This window comes from Pongo pygmaeus, chromosome 19, assembly GCF_028885625.2.
Source record: "Pongo pygmaeus isolate AG05252 chromosome 19, NHGRI_mPonPyg2-v2.0_pri, whole genome shotgun sequence".
Taxonomy (NCBI): Eukaryota; Metazoa; Chordata; class Mammalia; order Primates; family Hominidae; genus Pongo; species Pongo pygmaeus.
Window position 1 is genome coordinate 59,573,881 of NC_072392.2, and position 20,451 is coordinate 59,594,331.

The 20,451-nt window shown below is 40.7% G+C and overlaps 1 protein-coding gene across 16 annotated transcripts in view; it reads left to right on the forward strand.

The window, feature by feature from the left end:
* The first annotated feature begins 3,114 nt into the window (after nt 1–3,114).
* TRIM37 (tripartite motif containing 37) overlaps nt 3,115–20,451 on the forward strand; it is a 126,438-nt gene continuing 109,101 nt past the window's right edge. For 6 of the 16 annotated variants that reach the window (XM_054457916.2, XM_063655646.1, XM_063655644.1 and 3 more), the window contains exons 1-3: nt 3,154–3,738; nt 5,793–5,894; nt 18,930–18,970. In XM_054457916.2, the coding sequence (XP_054313891.2) occupies nt 3,718–3,738; nt 5,793–5,894; nt 18,930–18,970 (164 nt within the window). In that variant the 5' untranslated portion in view covers nt 3,154–3,717. Of the gene's footprint in view, nt 3,739–5,792; nt 5,895–18,929; nt 18,971–20,451 lie in introns of all 16 variants that reach the window. The other 10 variants (XM_063655650.1, XM_063655652.1, XM_063655648.1 and 7 more) reach the window with 4 other exon arrangements.

Genomic DNA, 20,451 nt, shown 5'->3' on the forward strand with positions numbered 1-20,451 from the left:
GCCTCTTTGTGGATGACTCCTAAATATAACTTCTTCCACTAGCTCTAGATCCGTATTTCCAATAAAATCCCCTACCTGAATATTCAAATTAAACATGTCCAGAATACTTACTGATTTTATTGTTAATAGCCACTATTCTGTTGTCTGGAATTAAAACCTGTATAACTAATTTGCATCCCTTTATCTTCTTAGTCAATAAAACCTACAATTCTCTCTCTAAAATCGTCATAGTATACAACCTCCACATTATCTTCACACCTCCTTAATTTAGATCTTTTGTTTCTCATCTGGATTATAATTGTTTTCTCCTATGTGACTATAGTGTTTTTATGTCTTAAGTTATAAATAATACATGTTTAAGAATTTAAAAATCACAGGCATGGCCGGGCATGGTGGCTCACGCCTGTAATCCCAGCACTTTGGGAGGTCGAGGCAGGCAATCACAAGGTCAAGAGATGGAGACCATCCTGGCCAACATGGTGAAACCCTGTCCCTACTAAAATTACAAAAATTAGCTGGGCGTGGTGGCACATGCCTGTAGTCCTAGCTACTCGGGAGGCTGAGGCAGGGGAATCGCTTGAACCCAGGAGGCGGAGGTTGCAGTGAGCTGAGATCACGCCACTGCACTCCGGCCTGGCGACAGAGTGAGACTCTGTCTCAAAACCCCCCCCCCCCCAAAAAAAAACAAAAAACGACAACAAAAAAACAGGCATATAAATTATCTAGAGGTAATCTGCAAATAATTTCTTCAGGCATTTCTACATGTATACAAATTAAAAAAATTTTTTTTCAACAAAAGTAGGTTGATACTGTGCCTTGTACTGCTGCTGTACTTAGATTTTTTTTCATTTCATTATTTTATTTGAGACAGGGTCTCGCTCTGTCACCTAGGCTAGAGTGCAGTGTTTTTATCATGGCTCACTGCAGCCTCCAGGGCTCAAGCAATCCTCCGGCCTCAGCCTCCCAAGTAGCTGGGACCACAGGTGCATGCCACCAACCCCTGCTAATTTTTGTATATTTTGTAGAGACTCGGTTTCATCATGTTGCCCAGGCTGGTCTCCAACTCCCGGGCTCAAGAGATCTGCCAGCCTCAGCTTCCGAAAGTCTTGGGATACGTGAGCTATTGCGCCCGGTCTTCAATTCTAATATATTTTTGTTATGTCACACATCCACCCTTCTTTTTAACAGCTGTAATCCATTATATGGCTATACAGTACTTTTTTTTTTTTTTTTTTTTTAATTTTAGACAGGCTCTGGCTCTGTTGCCCAGGCTGGAGTGCAGTGGTGTGATCTTGGATCACTGCAGCCTCAAACTCCTGGGCTCAAGTGATCCTTCCATCTCAGCCTCCAGGGTAGCTGGGATCACAGGTGTGCACCACCATGTTCAGCTAGATATATAATCATTTTTATCAGTTCCTTAGTGATGGACATTTAAGCTCTATAACAGCAAGTTATACAAATAATATAACAAGTAAGTTGTATAACAGCAAGTTATTTAAGGATATATATGAAGTTAGGAGATTTTTCTTGTGGGGAGGGCAGCAAGGTCAGCCTTTAAGGGATTCTGATGGAGCAGACCATTGGCTCTCAAACCCCAGGGCTTGGCAAACGATGTGAGTTTAGCATCTTGCCAACTAAATTATTTTGCTCAAGTTATCCTTTTTGCTTGCAACTAACGGCCTCTAATCAGCTGTACAGGTTTCTAATTGTTCGCTATTATGAACTAGTGCAATAAGTCCTTCAACATTCTTGGGTTCTTCGGCAAACATACAAGTATTGCAATTTGTCTTATTTGTCTTCTATACTGCTCCTTGAGAGCAAGGGCCACTTCTCATTACTCTGAATCCCAAGTACAGCATTACGTTCTTTTTTTTTTGAGACGGAGTTTCACTCTTGTTGCCCAGGTTGGAATGCAATGGCGGTCGATCTCGGCTCACCGCAACCTCCGCCTCCCGGGTTCAAGCGATTCTTCTGCCTCAGCCTCCCCAGTAGCTGGGATTACAGGCATGTGCCACCACGCCCGGCTAATTTTGTATTTTTAGTAGAGACGGGGTTTCTCCATGTTGGTCAGGCTGGTCTCGAACTCCCGACCTCAGGTGATTCGCCCGCCTCGGCCTCCCAAAGTGCTGGGATTACAGGCATGAGCCACCACGCCAGGCCTAGCACTGCATTCTATAAATAATTTTTTTAAGTAAAATTCTCATAAAATTAACCATCAACCATTTAAAAATGTACAACTGAGGGCATTTTCGTAAAAATAGCGTTATACAACCATCAGCTCCATGTAGTTCAAAGACCACAAATAATTCTTACTGAAAGAATTTTTCAGTCTCAGATTAATCTTTCTAAATTATATCTTGTTCATGACCCAAGTAGTTAAAAAAAATTGTTGCTACCCACCACCTATAAGCCTAAATGCCTGATATTCAAGAACTTATTTCTAGATTATTAGTGATTCTCTACATGTGCACTCTAGGTCGGTTAAGTATAATTAGTTGTTTGCAATAAATACAGGGAATTTTTAATTCAAATTATGAATTTGATGTGCCCTCTTTGTCTCACAAACCTTCAATTCTTGCAATCTTTACACATCTCTTCTGGCAGGAAATTGTAGAAAGCATACCCTATTTATAGGAAAGATGAATATCGCTGATACCCTTTCAATAGTCCCACGGCGACAACTTACTTAGGCGGCAAGAATGAAGTGTGGGATGTGGGAATGAAGACTTCACAGTGTGTGGTCCAGTCCTCTCACCACCGTAATGAGAAATGACACCTCTCCAGCCTTCACAGTCTGGAGCCTTCTAACTCGATTTGCTTTGGTAGGTGGAACGTAAGTCCTACAAACCTTAGACTGTTTCTTCCAGAGAGAACCACTAACCATGAACCTTCTGCACCAGGGTTTCTCAAAGTGCGGGCCACAGACCACCTGCTGCCGAATCACACGATGCTGGGTGAAAACGCGGATAGCCTGGGCCCCACCCTAGAATCTCAGAGTCCGAATACCTAATTAGGGGTTTGGCTCCGAAGACTGCGCTTTCCACCAGTACGCCAGGTGCCTACGTCTTTGGCGCGCAAGTTTGAGAGCCGTGGGGCCCCGCCCTCTGCCGAGGTGGGCGTGGGTGGCGTAGCGGAGCCCCACGCTCAGGCCGCCTGCGCAGGCTAGGGCCGGAGGCACGCAACCCTGAGGCAGCGAGTGGCCAAGTCTCGTGTGCGCCCCGCAACGCGGGAACTAGGCGAACCCTCCACGCTCCTCCCCTCCTTTCCCCTCCCGCAGCGTCCTGCGCGCATGCGCTTCGTAGCTTTTCTCGCCGCCGCGCCCCCAGCTGCTCTGGTTACAGTTGGTGTTTGCGAATTCTCTGCGGTGCCTTCTTCGCGGAACTCCACCGGCGGTTCCACACGCGCGCGCCTGCGTCACGTGGGCCGAGATTCCGTCGCGGCTGCTGGCCGGCGGCTGAGCCGGGAGAAAGGAGCTGCGGTCACCGTTCGCCCTACCTCTGCGCCCCGGGGCGGGTGCGCTGGTAAAAATGGCGAAATGGGGGTAGTCGGCGTTGGACCTGAAGAGATGGGGCGCGCAGGTGGGGCGGTTGTCAGAGCCCCCTGACGTGGGCGCCGAGCTTTTATCGGCGATTTGATCTGGCGACCTCGGGCCGGCGCCTAAGAGGTCAGACTACGGAGCCTGCGGGTCGCCAACGGCCCCGCCAAGAGCCGGAGGCAATGGATGAACAGAGCGTGGAGGTGAGGGGGTTGTGAGGGTGGTGGTTAGTCCCCGCCCCCACCCGATGAGCGGTTTTTATTCGAGGAGTCGTGCCCATGTCCTCCCTCCAGTAGGGCATCCCTACCCCGCCTCTGCCGCTGTGGAAAGGGCTGGCCCGGTACCAAGGACGCCGTGCCCATTCTGCGGCGCTCCGGGTGTCTTGTGCTCACTGTTCCGCAGTCAGGTGGTGCGTATCCTGGAGTTTTCAAGGATGTCTTGGCACAGGTACGCATCCCCACCGGGTATTTGCAAACAGCATGCTGTTCTGACCAAAACTGCAGATTCATCAGATGGATGTACCCTGCCACTCACCACCAGTCCTTGCGAGTTCTTGAGCTGATCTAAATCTCCTTCCAAATGGATAATCATCTTTCCCTCTCAGTGGCACATTTTACAGGCTTCTGCTCTTCCTTCCTAGATTGAATCAGCATATATTATCTCATGTGTAGTTTCCAGAACAAACTCTTCTTTTTATAACTGATTCTTGTAAGCTGTGAGTTAAAATAGTGGGGATATGTAGGATATGTAATTAAAGGCTAGGAATATATTTTAAAAGATTGTTTATTGAACATAATTGTGTAATCATTATCAAATTTTGGACCTTTCAGATACTGAAATAGGAAATCCTTGCTTTTTAGTAAGGAGTAACTATGTTATGGATGTTCCACTTGAAACTAGTCATTTAGTAGTCTTATTGTCCACCCCGTTGCAGGTTACAGAATCTGCATCTCCCAGGTTCTTTCTGGCCCTACAGAGTCATGATGAGATTCATGAGTAATTTTCTCCTTAATTCCTCATATAAAGTATTATAAAGGTTTTGTAAACTTATCTTGGTTTTAGGAGGGTTTAATTCTAGACTGGAGTGAAAGTAAATGTCAGTACTATAAAAACAAAGTATACAGTACAATAAGTATACGTTTAATTGTATCTTTTTTCTTGTTAAAAACTTTTCAGTTACTTCCTAAATTGATTAAATTGAGGCTTGCAAAGATAATACTGTTTCGTGTATTTACATATTTTTGTTGTTGTTGTTGTTCCCAAGATCGCTTTGAACTACCGTCAACATTTTCAATTGGGGCAGACTCTCAGGTTCAAATAAGTAGCTAGTCTGTTGTAACATCAGGGCAGCAATTGAGATTTCTGGATCCTGAATTCATTTTTTTCTGGGTCACAGTACACTGCCTGTAGGATAAGTGTCTTTTTAAACTTCTTTTTCCTCTAAATTATAAAATCAGTTTATACCTTTTGGGGAAATTGCAGAAAAAGTTAAAAGTTCATGTTGTGTATTCAGTCATATAGTCTGCCTTTTTTCCTTTTTTTTTTTTGAGACACACTCTCTGTCACCCGGGCGCTGGAGTGCAGTGGCACCCTCTCGGCTCACTGCAACCTCCGCCTCCTAGGTTCAAGCGATTCTCCTGCCTCAGCCTCCTGAGTAGCTGGGATTACAGGCACACACCACCACGCCCGGCTAATTTTTGTATTTTTAGTAGAGACGGGGTTTCACCAATTTGGCCAGGTTGGTCTCGAACTCCCGACCTCAAGTGATCCACCTGCCTCGGCCTCCCAAAGTGCTAGGATTACAGTCATGAACCATCATGCCTGTACATGATGGTTCATAGCATTTTTCCTGCTGTTATACATTATATGCATTTTTCTGTATCATTAGATGAAGAATTTCTAGTGACTGTAATCTATGTGTAACTGCCATAATTTACTTAATATTTGGACATTTGGGCTGTACCTAGATTCTTGCCATTATAATTACTGCTTCAGTGAAAATTTTTCTGCATAAGTGTGTTTGCATTTCCTATATTTTCCTTAGAATAGAATCATCGTGAAACTTAGAAAAACGGGAGTACATTTTCCAGATGTTTTGAGGTACTCTGTGCCTTGACCAACCAAATCCTGATATGGAATAGTTAAAATTGAGAGATCAGTCCAAAATAAATGTAAATGTCAAGTTGTTTTGAGCTTGCCTTTTACTCTTGATTCAGTAGCCTAAACTGGTGGACCTTACATCTTTTACTGTTTTCAGAGCATTGCTGAGGTTTTCCGATGTTTCATTTGTATGGAGAAATTGCGGGATGCACGCCTGTGTCCTCATTGCTCCAAGCTGTGTTGTTTCAGCTGTATTAGGGTAAGTTGTATTTCTTTTTACATGCAGTTAGTATATATAGTATATATTGTAAGGATTAACCATTTCCCTTATCTTTTTATTTTACATTTTTTGCCCTAAAGTGCTTGCTTGCATTGTGCTTGGGGTTGAGGAATGCTAAGATAAATGACAAATTGCCTGCCTTGAAGGAGCTTAAATCTAATTGAGGGAATGGAGTTTAGAATGTTTATATTGAAGAATGTGTGGTATCATAAAGAGGCACTAAAGAAGTGCTGTGGGGCTCAGAAGAGGACTGGTCTATATGTGTTTGGTGAGTAAGATGGAGAAAAAGTGTTTAATCTTACAATTACAAGATACTCTAGAGATGAATATAATCTAGTGGCTTTAAAACTTGAGTGTTGGCGCTTTGGGAGGCCGAGGTAGGTGGCTCACGAGGTCAAGAGATTGAGACCATCCTGGCCAACATGGTGAAACCCTGTCTTTACTAAAAATACAAAAATTAGCTGGGTGTGGTGGCATGTGCCTGTGTCCCGGCTACTTGGGAGGCTGAGGCAGGAGAATTGCTTGAACCCGGGAGGGCAGAGGTTGCAGTGAGCTGAGATAGCGCCACTGCACTCCAGCCTGGCGACAGAGCAAGACTCCGTCTCAAAAAAAAAAACCAAAAAAAAACAAAACTTGAATGTTGGCCGAGCGCGGTGGCCCAGGCCTGTAATCCCAGCACTTTGGGAGGCCGAGGTGGGTGGATCATGGGGTCAGGAGTTCGAGACTAGCCTGACCAACATGGTGGAACCCCGTCTCTACTAAAAATACAAAAATTAGCCAGGCATGGCGGTGTGTGCCTGTAATCCCAGCTACTCAGGAGGCTGAGGCAGGAGAATCGCTTGAACCCGGGAGGCGGAGATTGCAGTGAGCCGAGATCACACGAGTGCACTCCAGCCTGGGCGACAGAGCGAGACTCTGTCTCAAAAAAACAAAAAACAAAATAACGAAATGAGGAAGTCCAAGATTTTGGTTGTGTGTGCCAGAGTCCAATAGCACATCTACAGAGCATAGTTGAAAACTGCCTTGTTCACATTCCTCTTCAATTATTTATTTTCCTGAGAAAATCAAAGAGGTCACATGCTCTTCACCTCAAACTTTCTGTTTCGGCTGGGCGTAGTAGGTAGCTCACGCCTGTAATCGCGGCATTTTGGGAGGCTGAGGTGGGTGGATCACTTGAGGTCAGGAGTTCGAGACCATCCTGACCAATATGGTGAAACCCTGTCTCTGCTAAAAATACAAAAATTAGCCGGGCATGGTGGCATGCTCCTGTAGTCCCAGCTACTCGAGAGGCTGAGACTGGAGAATCACTTGAACCTGGGAGGCAGAGGTTGCAGTGAGCAGAGATGGTGCCACTGCACTCCAGCCTGGCGACAGAGCGAGACTTCGTCTCAAAAAAAAAAATTTCTGTTTCCTTATTCTTGCTTAAGGAAGATAAATATGCCTTTGTCAAGAGTAGTATCCGTAACACTTAAATAATTTTTTTCTAGTTACACAGCTCACAATTGATGGTACTGGATTTGAACCCATTAATTTCAAGAACTCTATAGCCTGTTCTTTGTCACTGTACCATGCGCAGAAGACCAAGTAAAATATGATGTTAGTTCTCATACTCCTAAAACTAAGAGATTCAATCTTTCTTGGCCTTCTTTCTTCAGCTGTAGAATTCAGATATGATTTGCTTTACAGGGTGGTTATGGCATTAAATGAGATAACCTAAGAAGTAATTCAGAAAAATTGGGAGGCCGAGACGGGTGGATCACGAGGTCAGGAGTTCAAGACCAGCCTGGCCAAGATGGTGAAACCCCGTCTCTACTAAAAATACAAAAAATTAGCCAGGCATGGTAGCAGGTGCCTGTATCCCAGCTACTCAGGAGGCTGAGGCAGGAGAATTGCTTGAACTCAGAGGGCGGAGGTTGTAGTGAGCTGAGATTGTGCCACTGCACTCCAGCCTGGGTGACAGAGTGAGACTCCGTCTCAAAAAAAAAAAAAAGTAATTCCAAAATTATAAAATACTATATCTACTTGTTTGTAAGGTATTATTTTATTGTTAAAATAGCAACTAATACACATTAACACTTACCTATGTTTTAATAAACAGTGAAATTGATGCTAGATAAATAATTGGCCTCCGTTACTATAGTTAATTAAGTGGTAGAATCTGGATCTGGGCTTATTTCTTTTGATGAAGGTCCCATATGCTTATGGTCTCTGGTTGTTACCTTATGCCTCATTGATTCTGTATTTTTTCATTGTTACATCTTCTTCCTCCTGCCCCTTAAATGCATTTATTTCTTAATTTCCTAAGACCTTGTTGCTGTCATTCTCTACTCTGAGGTTTCTGGGAGTATTCATCTACTTTGGGAAATTTGATTTACTTTAGCAGCTTTAGCTATCATCTCTGTGTGTATGGCTCCTAAATCTATTCCTTCAGCACTCACTTTTGGATGTCTTGTCTTGTCCTTCTAGCATCTTGAACTTTGTTGAAGATCAGATTATTCATATTATTTTCTCAAACTGATTCTAAGTTCATTCTTTTTGTCCTGTTCTGCTAGTCACTCAAACTGGAAACTTTATACCAATGATTTTTTTATTTTTTATTTTTTATTTTTTTTTGAGACGGATTCTCGCTCTGTTGCCCAGGCTAAAGTGCAGTGGCGTGATCTCGGGTCACTGCAACCTCCGCCTCCCAGGTTCAAGCGATTCTCCTGCCTCAGCCTCTCGAGTTGCTGGGAGTATCAGCGTACTCCATCATGCCCGGCTATTTTTGTATATATACACATATATATGTATATATGTGAGTGTATATATATGTATATATATAAACATATATGTGTGTATATATGTGTATATATACACATACATGTGTGTGTATATATGTGTATATATACACATACATGTGTATGTATATATGTATATATACACATATATACACATACATGTGTATGTATATATGTGTGTATATATATATATTTTTTTTTTGTAGAGATGGAGTTTCACTGTGTTGCCCAGGCTGGTCTCAAACTCCTGACCTCAACTGATCTTCCCTCCTTGGCCTCCCAAAGTGCTGGGATTACAGGCATGAGCCACTGCGCCTGGCCTATACCAATGATTTTTAAGTACAATTAGTTATTATCTCCCTGTTTCACTTACATTTGTCTTACCTTTCTGTTTTTATCATTACCATGCTAGTAGAGAAGTATGAACATTGGTTACCTCATGCTTAGATTATTTAATTACTTTCTATCTGATCTCTCAGGTTTGAGTCTTTTCTTATCTCCAGTCCATTTTCTTTCCTGCTACTATATTAATATTTTTCACTGATATCTCTTTTTTTTTCCCAGAAGCCTCAGAAATGTATTATATAAAGGATAAAATCCAAGAATGTTAGCCTGTGTTCAGACCATCCAGATCTGGTTCTGACCTTTCTTTCTAGGGCTGTCTTGGTACCTGAATGCACTGATCATTTGTTCATTCATTCAGCAAATATTAATTGCTTGCCTACTTGTTTTCAAGCCAGTCATTTTTTATTAGGTATAATTGACATGCAGTAAACTACACATATTTAAAGTGTACAGTTTTTTTGTTTGTTTGTTTTGTTCTTTTTTTTTTTTTTTTTTTTGAGATGGCGTTTCGCTCTTGTTGCCCAGCCTGGAGTGCGATGACGCGATCTCCACTCACTGCAACCTCTGTCTCCTGGGTTCAAGTGATTCTCCTGCCTCAGCCTCCCAAGTAGCTGGGATTATAGGCATGCATCACCACGGTTGGCTAATTTTGTATTTTTAGTAGAAACAGGGTTTCATCATGTTGGTCAGGTTGGTCTCAAACTCCAGACCTCAGGTGATCCACCCACCTCAGCCTCCCAAAGTGCTAGGATTACAGATGTGAGTCACTGAGCCTGGCCAAGTGTACAGTTTTGACATATATATATTCTTGTGAGACAATCATTGCATCCAAGTTAGTGAATGTATCTGTCATCCCCAAAAGTTTCCTTGTGCCTCTTGGTAATTCCTCCCTCTACTTGCCTTGTCCCCAGGCAACCATTGATCTGCTTTCTGTCACGATAGATAAGTTTGCTTCAGTGATAAGGGGGATGGAAAAAGAGAAAAAAGATAAGTTTGCATGTTTTGGAATTTTATACAAATGAAAATCATACAATATGTACTCTTATGGATCTGGCTTTTTCACTCAGCAAAAATACTGTATATATCAGTAGTATTCCTTTTTATTGCTAAGTAGTATTACATTGTATGTATTTACCACAATTTGTTTATGCATTCACCTATTGATGGGCATATGGCATGTTTACAGTTTTTGCTATTACAATGAAAATTGCTGCGAACATTCGTGTACAAGAAACTTTCTTTTCTCTTGGGTAAATAATTAGTAATGGAATGGATAGAGATTATGTGGTAGATGTGTGTTTAACATTTTGAAAATTGCCAAGCTATTTTCTAAAATACTTGTATCTGGGAGCTAAACAATGAGCATACGTGGACATAAAGGGGGAAATGCTAGACACTGGGGACTTCAAAAGAGGGAGAGGAGGAGCGGGATGAAGATTAAATTAAAAAAAGGATTGGAAGGCCGAAGGGGATGGATCACCTGAATTCAGGAGTTCGAGACCAGCTTAACCAACATGGAGAACCCCGTCTCTACCAAAAATACAAAATTAGCCAGGCCTGGTGGTACATGTCTGTAATCCCAGCTCCTTGGGAGGCTGAGGCAGGAGAATTGCTTGAATCCAGAAGGCAGAGGTTGCGGTGAGCCAAGATCGCACCATTGCACTCCAGCCTGGGCAACAAGAGCGAAACTCTGTCTCAAAAAGAAAAAAAAGGAAATAGTTTTATAATTTTACATTCTCACCAGAAGCGTATGAGAGTTCCAATTCCTCCATATTAATGCTAACAGTTGGTGTGTTCGGTTTTGTGAATTTTAGCCATTCTCAGGGGCATGTAGCCATTCTTACAGGTATCTCCTTGTTTTAGTTAGCGTTTCTCTGTTGAGTAATGATGTTAGCATCTTTTCCAGGAGTTATTTACCATCCATATGTTGTCTTTGGTAAGGGGTCTGTTCAGTGCCCCACATTTTGTGCTAAAATAAATATAACAAAATTTTCCATTTTACCCATATTTAAGGGTACAGTTCAGTGTCTTTAATTACATTCATAATATTGTACAACCATATCACTATTTCCAAAATCTTTCATCACCCCAAACAGAAAGTCTGTACCCATTAAAAAAAAAAGAAAAAAGAAAGTAAACATAAGTAAACATAGAAAAGGTATATTAAAAATACAGTATAAAAGATAAAAAATGGTACACCTATGTAGTGCAGCTCCATTCTAATCTTATGAGACTACTGTAGTATATGCGGTCCATCATTTACCGAAACATCTTTATGTGACACATGACTATATACCACTTTTTGTTTATCCTTTTTTTTAAAGTTTTTTTTTTTGAGACAGAGCCTCGCTCTGTGGCCAGGCTGGAGTGCAATGGCGCGATCTCGGCTCACCACACCTTCCACCTCTGAGGTTCAAGCGAGTCTCCTGCCTTAGCCTCCTGAGTAGCTGGGAGTACAGGTGTGCGCCAGTATACCCAGCTAATTTTTGTATTTTTAGTAGAGGTGGGGTTTCACCATGTTGGCCAGGATGATGTCGATCTCTTGACCTGGTGATCCACCCTCCTTGGCCTCCCAAAGTGCTGGGATTACAGGCGTTGAGCCACCACGCCAAGCCTATTTATCCATTTTTATCTCTTGATGGACACTTGGGTTGTTTTAACCTTTTGGATATTGTTAATAGTTCTGTTGTTAACAATTATCTGTTTGAGTTCCTGCTTTCATTTCTTTTGAATATATATCTAGGAGTGAAATTGCTGGGTCATATGGTATTCTGTTTATTTTTTTTTAATTGTGGTAAAATATACCTAATTTAAAATTAGCCTTTTTTTTTTTTTTTTTTTTAAATGAGACAGTGTCTCACTCTGTTGCCCACGTTGGAGCACAGTGACACAATCATGGCTTACTGCAGCCTCAGTCTCTTGGGTTCAAGTAGTTGGCCTGCTTCAGATTCTTGAGTAGCTGGGACCACAAGTGTGTGCCATTGTGCCTGGCTAATTTTTTTATTTTTTGTAAAGACAGGGTTTTACTTTGTTGCCAAAGCTGGCCTCAAACTCCTGGGCTCGAGTGATCTGCCTGCCTTGGCCTCCCAAGTGCTAGGATTACAGATGTGAGCCACTTGGCCCAGCCAAATTTGCGATTTTAACTGTATTTTTAAGTGTACTGTTTAGCGGCATTAAGTACATTCACATTGTTGTGCAGCCATCACCACTATCCACCTTTAGTACTTTTTCATCATCCCAAACTGAAACTCTGTACTTGATAAACAATAAATTCTCATTATTCTCTTCCCCCAGCCCCTGTTAACCACTATTCTACCTTCTGTCTTTACATTGACTATTCTAAGTACATCATATAAATGGAATCATAAAATATTTGTGTTTATTTCTACCTCTCTATTCTGTTCTATTAGTTTCTATTTCTGTTCTTATGGTAGTACCACACTGTTTTGATTACTGTAGCTTTGTAGTAAGTTTTGAAATTAGGAAGTGTGAGTCCTCCAACTTTTTCAAGATAGTTTTGGCTATTTGGCATCCCTTGAGATTCCATGTGAATTTTAAATGCAGTTTTCTACCAATATAAAAAGTACCATTGGAGTTTTAGTAGGGATTACATTGATTCTGTACATGCCTTTGAGTAATATTGCTGTCTTAACAATATTAAATCTTATGATTCTTGAACATGGGTGTCTTTCCATTTATTTAGGACTTCTTTAACTTCTTTCAGCAGTGTATTGTAGTTTTGCCCATATAAGTCTTTCTTTTTCTTTTTTATTTTTTTGAGAAAGGATCTCACTGTCACCCAGGCTGGAGTGCAGTGATGCGATTATGGCTCACTGCAGCCTCAGCTTCCTGGGTTCAAGCGACCCTCTTGTCTTGGCCTCCCAATGCTGGGATTATAGGTGTGAGCCACCACACTCAGCCTCCATGTATGTCTTTCAAATTCTTGCTTTGTTTTTTTCCTAAGCATTTTACTCCTTTTGATGCTGTTGCAAATGTGTTATTTTCTTAATTTCCTTTTTTGATTGTTCATTGCAAACTTATAGAAATGCCAGTGTTTTTTTGTGTGTTTATTTTGTATCCTGTAACTGCTGTGTTTATTAGCTTTAACAATATTTTGTGGACTTTCTAGGGATTTTTACAGATAAGATCATGTCATCTGCAAAAAGATAATTTCACTTCTTTTTTAATTAGGATACTTTTTATTTCTTTATCTTGCCTAAGTACTCTGGCTGGAATTTTTAGTACCTGTATTATGTCGAATAGAAATGGTAAAAGCTGGCATTTTTCTTGATTTTAGGGGGAGTTTTTCCTGATCTTAAGGGGAAGAATTTTTAGCCTTTGAATCGTTGACTGTGATTTTTATGAGTTATTATATATGGCCTTTATCAAGTTGAGGAAGTTCCCTTCTGTTTCTATCTATTGAGTATTTTTATCATGAAAGGATATTGGATTTTGTCAGATGCCTTTTCTGCATCAATTGAGATGATCATAGTGGGGGTTTTCCATGAAGTGGTTTATTACATTGAATGATTTTTGTAGTTGAATCATCTTTGTATTCTAGGAATAAATCCCACTTGGCCACAGTGTATAATTTTTTAAATAGTCTGTTGAATTAGTTTTATTGGGATTTTGTTGAGGATTTCCCTAGCACAATTTCTCTAGTAAATATCTTAAACTCCCAGACCAATACATATATATTAAAATTTTTCACATAGCATTATGAATGAGGATACACAGTACATGTCAATAATGATATCTCTGATTGTGTCCTGAAGAAATGGAAGGAATTTAATAAATACTTAAATTTTTAATTAATTTCAAATGCAGGATTAGGTATTGGAAATAGTATTTAATCAATCATGAACCCATGATCTAAGATTTTTAATAATTGCTGTAATTAATGTTTCTTAAAGAGCTTGTTTTCTGTTACAAATTTGGTTTTTTTTTTTTTTTTCTTTTTTTTGAGACAGAGTCTCACTGTCACCCAGGCTGTAGTGCAGTGGCACGATCTTGGCTCACTGCATCCTCTGCCTCCTGGGTTCAAGCAATTCTCCTGCCTCAGCCTCCTGAGTAGCTGGGATTACAGGCACCCACCACCATGTCTGGCTAATTTTTATATTTTTAGTAGAGGCGGGGTTTCACCATGTTGCCCAGTCTGGTCTCGAACTCCTGACCCCAGGTGATCCACCCACCTCGGCCTCCCAAAGTGTTGAGATTACAGGCGTGAGCCACTGTGCCCAGCTGATGCTTTTTTTTTAAACTCTCTTTTTTTGGTCTCCTGTTACACTAACAGTAATTTTATTTACCATCTGGCTTATTTAGTTCTGTATGCTAGATAATTAATATATACAATCTTTATGATAATTACTCATTCTTATAAGTTTTTGGAAATGAACAAAAGGACTGCTTTTCCCTTTCTCTGGTAGACATACCGTAAGAAGTGGACTTTTGTTAATAGTTTAGTGGTATAGATGTTTGTAAGAAACTATTTTAGTCTGGGCGCAGTGGCTCATGCCTGTAGTCCCAGCACTTTGGGAGGCCAAAGATGAGGACTGTTTGAGCCCAGGACTTCAAGACCAGCCTGAGCAACATGGCAAGATCCCATCTCTGCAAAAAAATTAAAAAATTAGCTGGATGTGGGCACACCTGTAGCCTCAGCTACTTCTGAGGGTCAGGTGGGAGGACCTCTTGAGATGAAGAGGTTGAGGCTGCAGTGAACTGTGTTTGGGCCACTGCTCTCCTGCCTGAGTGACAGAGTGAGACTTGTCTCGAAAACAAAAACAACCCCAGAAAGTATTTAGCATGTTTGTATGTATATATAGTTTGCCTCAAACAGTACATTAGGGGATGTAAGAAATTTTGTATGCTTTCACAAGGCATCTAAGATCCTCTATGATCTGCCTCCAAGTTTCCTTGCAATTTTGAGCTGTTTGGGAATAAAAGTCCTTTGTTAACAAATTTCCTAACAAATTACTACCTGTTTTCTCTTATAGCTAAAACTATTTAAAAGAGTGTTTTCCACTCCATTTCCCTGCAACCTTGCCGTCTACTTACCCTTCAACCCATTCTAACTTGGCTTTAGTTCCCTCCACACTACTCACATAGCTCCTGCAAAGTGTAGACTCAGTTTTGCTAAATCCAGTGAACTTTTCGTTGGCCTTACCTTTCCTTCTCAGCACATTCAGCACAAATTACTTCATCGGTTTTTCTTGAAACATTATCTTTGGTATCGTTGCCATAATAGCTATACCATCTTCCTAGTAACTTCATGGTCTATGGATTTTTTTTTTTTTAAGAGACTGAGTCTTGCTCTGTCATCCAGGCTAGAGACAGTGGCATGATCATGGCTCACTGCAGCCCTGACCTCTGGACTCAATTGATCTTCCCACCTCAGCCTCCTGAGGAGTAGCTGGGACTACAGGCGTGCCCACCATGCCCAGCTAATTTTTAAATTTATTGTAGAGATGATATCTTGCTATGTGACCCAGGCTGATCTGGAGCTCCTGGCCTTAAGTAGTCCTCCCACCTTGGCCTGCCAAAGTGCTGGGATTAAAGGTGTGAGCCACCACACCTGACTGGTCCATGACTTTTAACACTACCTCCAGACTTATACTTCCCAACTTTATCTTTTCAGTCCTGGCCTTTTCTCTGCCTCCAGTATCTAACTACCCTCATTTGGACTTGTAGTATGCATCTGAAATATATCATCTCTATAAGAGGTGTTTTTTTGTTTTGTTTTTTTGTTTTTCACCATGCCAAATCTGTTTCTTTTCCAGTCAGGAACCCAGTTTTTTATCCAAAAACCTAGCTCACCTTAATCTTCCTTTTTCCTCACATCCAGTAGTAATTGAACTATAAATGTTAGCAGCCAGTTTTTTGTTTTTTTTTTTTAAGATTATCTTAGATACTTAGTATATATTGCTAACAGCTTCTCTCTAACCCTTCCAGCGGTTTTGCAGGGTAGGTATGCTGATTCTCTTGTCACATATGAAGAGACGAGCTCAGTCACTTGTCCAATGTCATGTGGTCCGTAAGTGCCAGAGCTGGGAATCAGACACAGATCTGAATACTTTCTAAAGCTTGTGATTCTTCCAGTTTAATGAAGGAGAGAAAATAATTTTTAATTTTAATTTTATTTTATGTTTATGATTTTTTAATTGAATGAGGGGGAATATTCTAAAGATTTGTTTAATATTATGCATTAATATTGTACCACTGGTTCTTTGGTTTTGGTTTGAGAGAAACATTGCTTTTCTCAAAGTATTAACATTGTCATATTTATTTTGTAATTAAATTAGATTGTGGAGGCTGAGTAATTTCATGCCTGTATGCCTGTAATCCCAGCACTTTGGGAGGCCCAGGTGGGCGGATCACTTGAGGTCAGAGTTGGAGACTAGCCTGGCCAACGTGGGAAAACCCCATCTCTAATAAAAATACGAAAACCATCTGGGTGTGGCATCGCATGCCTGTAATCCCAGCTGCTTGAGAGGCTGAGGCATGAGAATTGCTTGAACCTGGGAGGCAGAGGTTGCAGTGAGTTGAGATTGCACCACTGCACTCAAGCCTGGGGGAGGGAGTGAGACTCTGTCTCAAAAAATAAATAAATAAATTAGATTGTGGAATACAAGATAAAAATACCACAAATATTCAGAGAATGTAACGCTCACTATAGCCTGGGAAAGGCAGGAAATTTTGTGGACATGATCCAGTGACATTTCTGTGAGACAGGACATGGAGGGAGGGACCATATAAGCAAATGCACAGATATGTCAACAGTGTTACATAGTGCAGCAGTAAGCCTGTTTTGACTGAGAGGGAGGGGGACATTTAAAATACAATCTGGTTACTCCCTATCATAGTCCCAGTCTTTTTAAGGTTTATAATCTAGCAGGGCAAAGGAGACCAACAAATAAGTCGTCATAATAAAGTATCTGAAGGGGGAAGTATAAGTTGCTGTGGTAGAGCATGGCAATTGTATCTAAAATAGTCTGCAGAGTGTCAGGGAAAGCTTTTTGGAGAAAGCAACTTATGAACTGAAATCTAAACAATGAGTAGGAGTAACCCAGATGAAGAAAGGTTTTGAAGAGTATCTTAGGCAGAGAGAGGAAACATGTAAAGACATTACCTTGCTGGGTTATAGGGCCAGTTCTGGAGAGGAGTTCATGAGACCAGTTCTGGAGAGGAGCTGTGACTTTAACAGAAGAGTGGCATGGTCATGGCATTGTTTCAGGGGAAGAAACCTGACCCAAATTTCGTTTTTGCCTAGGGACGAAGGTAATAATAATGTTCAAGGTTATTAAGAATGGAGGAATCCTTTTCTGTAGGCTTTTTATTTTATTTTTATTTTTTTGAGACAGAATCATGCTCTGATACCCAGGCTGTAGTGCCGTGGCGCGATCTCGGCTCCCTGCAGCCTCCACCTCCTGGGTTCAAGCAATTCTCCTGCCTCAGCCTCCCGAGTAGCTGAGACTACAGGCTCATGCCACCACACCTGGCTAAATTTATATTTTTAGTAGAGACGGGATTTCACTATGTTGGCCAGGCTGGTCTCGAACTCCTGACCTCATGATCCACCTGCCTCAGCCTCCCAAAGTGCTGGGATTACAGGCATGCTCTGTATGCTTTTTCTTTCAGCTTTATTTTCTTTGCTCTGAAGTACCTTGCTTCCTATCATTTTAAGTCTTTTACTGTCCTTTAAGGTTTCCTTGGGAATTTTATTTCTAAGTTAATTATTTGGCATCAAGTTAAAGCTCATGTTCATTTTAAAAAGTAGAAAGAGATAAACGAATAACAGATATTGGGAGTACGTTGGTGTAGGATCATAGTTATTTACCTCTGAACCTGTTTATCAGAAAATTAAAACATAAATTTTTTTATTATAAACCTGTTGTTTCCTGAAAACTAGACAGAAAATCTTAACATCTCCTTTATATATGGTATAACATTACTCTCAGTTTCCTAATAAATTATTAATATAATTTTTGGTTTAGTAGAGACATCATTCTCTTCTAAAACCTTTTTATAATTATGAGGAAACCAAGATATCTAGAAGCTTCAATTACTGAACTATGAAACCGTTTTTTTGTTTTTTTTTTTTTTTTGAGACAGAGTCTTGCTCTGTTGCCCAGGCTAGAGTGCAGTGGCAGGATCTCGCCTCACTGCAACCTCCGCCTCCTTGGTTCAAGCAGTTCTCCTGCCTCAGCCTCCCGAGTAGCTGGGATTACGGGTGCCTGCCACCATTACCATGCCTGGCTAATTTTTGTATTTTTAGTAGAGACAGGGTTTCACCATGTTGGCCAGGCTGGTCTCCATCTGCTGACCTCAGGTGATCTGCCCACCTTGGCCTCCCAAATTGCTGGGATTACAGGCATGAGACACTGTGCCCAACCCTATGAAACTGTTTTAAGACTTAAAAGTTGTGCTGTATTGCTTATTCATTTTTTTTGGTTTAATTTACATGTCTATAATATATGTAACTCAGAATTAGCTTCCTTTTTTTTTGAATTAGCTTTTCAAAAAATAAATTTAGTGGTAAACTAGATAGAAATAAATAATCACTGTGGTTTATTTTTGAGTGCAAAGGAGACAGTGTCATTATTATAAGACAATAAGATTATATATACGTTCCCTGTGAGAATCAGTTAGTCCTGAAATCATTCCTTTTCCTGTGTGAGAGTAGCCTTTTAACAGCTATTTTGTGTTGAGTTTTGTCCCTTCGAAAGTTTATCCCTATAAGGATGACAGTGAGGGAAACAGTAGATTGCCTGTTACTTCTATAAGTATCTCTAAAATTAAGCACTAGAGAGTTAGACTCATTAGATTTGTATGAAGTATTTTATTTATATATAGTAATGATGTTTTCTAATCAATATCTAATCTTTTGCCCCCTTAGCGCTGGCTGACAGAGCAGAGAGCTCAATGTCCTCATTGCCGGTAAGTGTTTTGCTATGATTATTTGTGAATTTCAAAAATAGTAAGGTCAGAATGTGCCTTGGGATTCATAAAGGCAGTTTTCCTGCAGTCTGCCCATTTCTCTTCTTCGTGAAGATAGTTGAGTAGAAATAAGCAATTTAGAAAAAGAAATGCAGGGACTAATTCATGTGACTTAAAATTATGTTTACTATGTTGTACTCTGCCTCTCAGAAAATCATCGTATAACTTCTTAATTTACCTTTTATAATTAAGCAACAAATTTTTAATGTTTCTGGTTAAAAAATCCAGATAATTAGGCCATAACTTATCTTTTATAATTAAGCAAAAAATTTTAATGTTTTCTGGTTAAAAAAATCCAGATAGTTTGGCCGGGCGCAGTGGCTCACACCTGTAATCCCAGCACTTTGGGAGGCCAAGGCAGCTGGATCACCTGAGGTCGGGAATTGGAGACCAGCCTGGCCAACATAGTGAAACCTTGTCTCTACTAAAAATACAAAAATTAGCCGGGCGTGGTGGCGCGCGACTATAGTCCCAGCTACTCAGGAGGCTGAAGCATGAGAATCACTTGAACCTACCTAGGAGGTGGAGGTTGGAGTGAGCTGAGATTGTACTGCTGCACTTGAGCCAAGGTCACGCCACTGCACTCCAGCCTGGGCCACAGAGTGAGAGTCTCAAAAAAATAAAAACAAAAAACAGAAAAACAAAAAAATCCAGATGGTAGAGATAAATATAAAATAAAATAAAATAAAAAGGCTTCTGATTCTGATACTCCCTACCCTGTCTTCTTACTTAATAACACTTTCAGAAGAAATTGTTGGGTTCGGTATCTATTCTTCTAGACTGTTTTTTGTGCATGTATTTTGTAATGCCCTAATCCAGTATGATTGTGCCTATATTTATATATATATGCGTATGTGATTCCCATATGCTTTTTCTTAAAATGTACCAATGATATAATATTGTTTTGCAGTTTGCTTTTTCATGTAAAATATGGTAGATATCTTTTCTTGATTGTATGTATACATAAGTCATTTTTTTAAAAAGTGACTGATAATCAATTTTATGACTATACCTTGATTTATTTATGCCCATATTGAGAGACATTTAGGTTATCTCTACTTTTGGTTTCAAAAAATAATGCTGGAGTGCCATCTGTTACCCATTTTTCTTTTTGTATTCACTTTTCTTTTTATTTTTTTGAGACGGAGTCTCGCTCTGTCGTCCAGGCCGGAGTGCAGTGGCACAATCTCAGCTCACTGCAGCCTCGACCTCCTGGGCTTAGGTGATCCTCCTACCTCAACCTCCCTCCTAACTGGGACCACTGGTGTGTGCTACCATGCCAGCTAATTTTGTTTATTTTTTGTAGAGATGAGATGTCACTGTGTTGGCCAAACTGGTCTCGACTTCCTGGGCTCAAGGGATCCTACCACCTTGACCTCCTGAAGCGCTAGGATTGCAGGCGTGAACCACTGTGCCCCGTC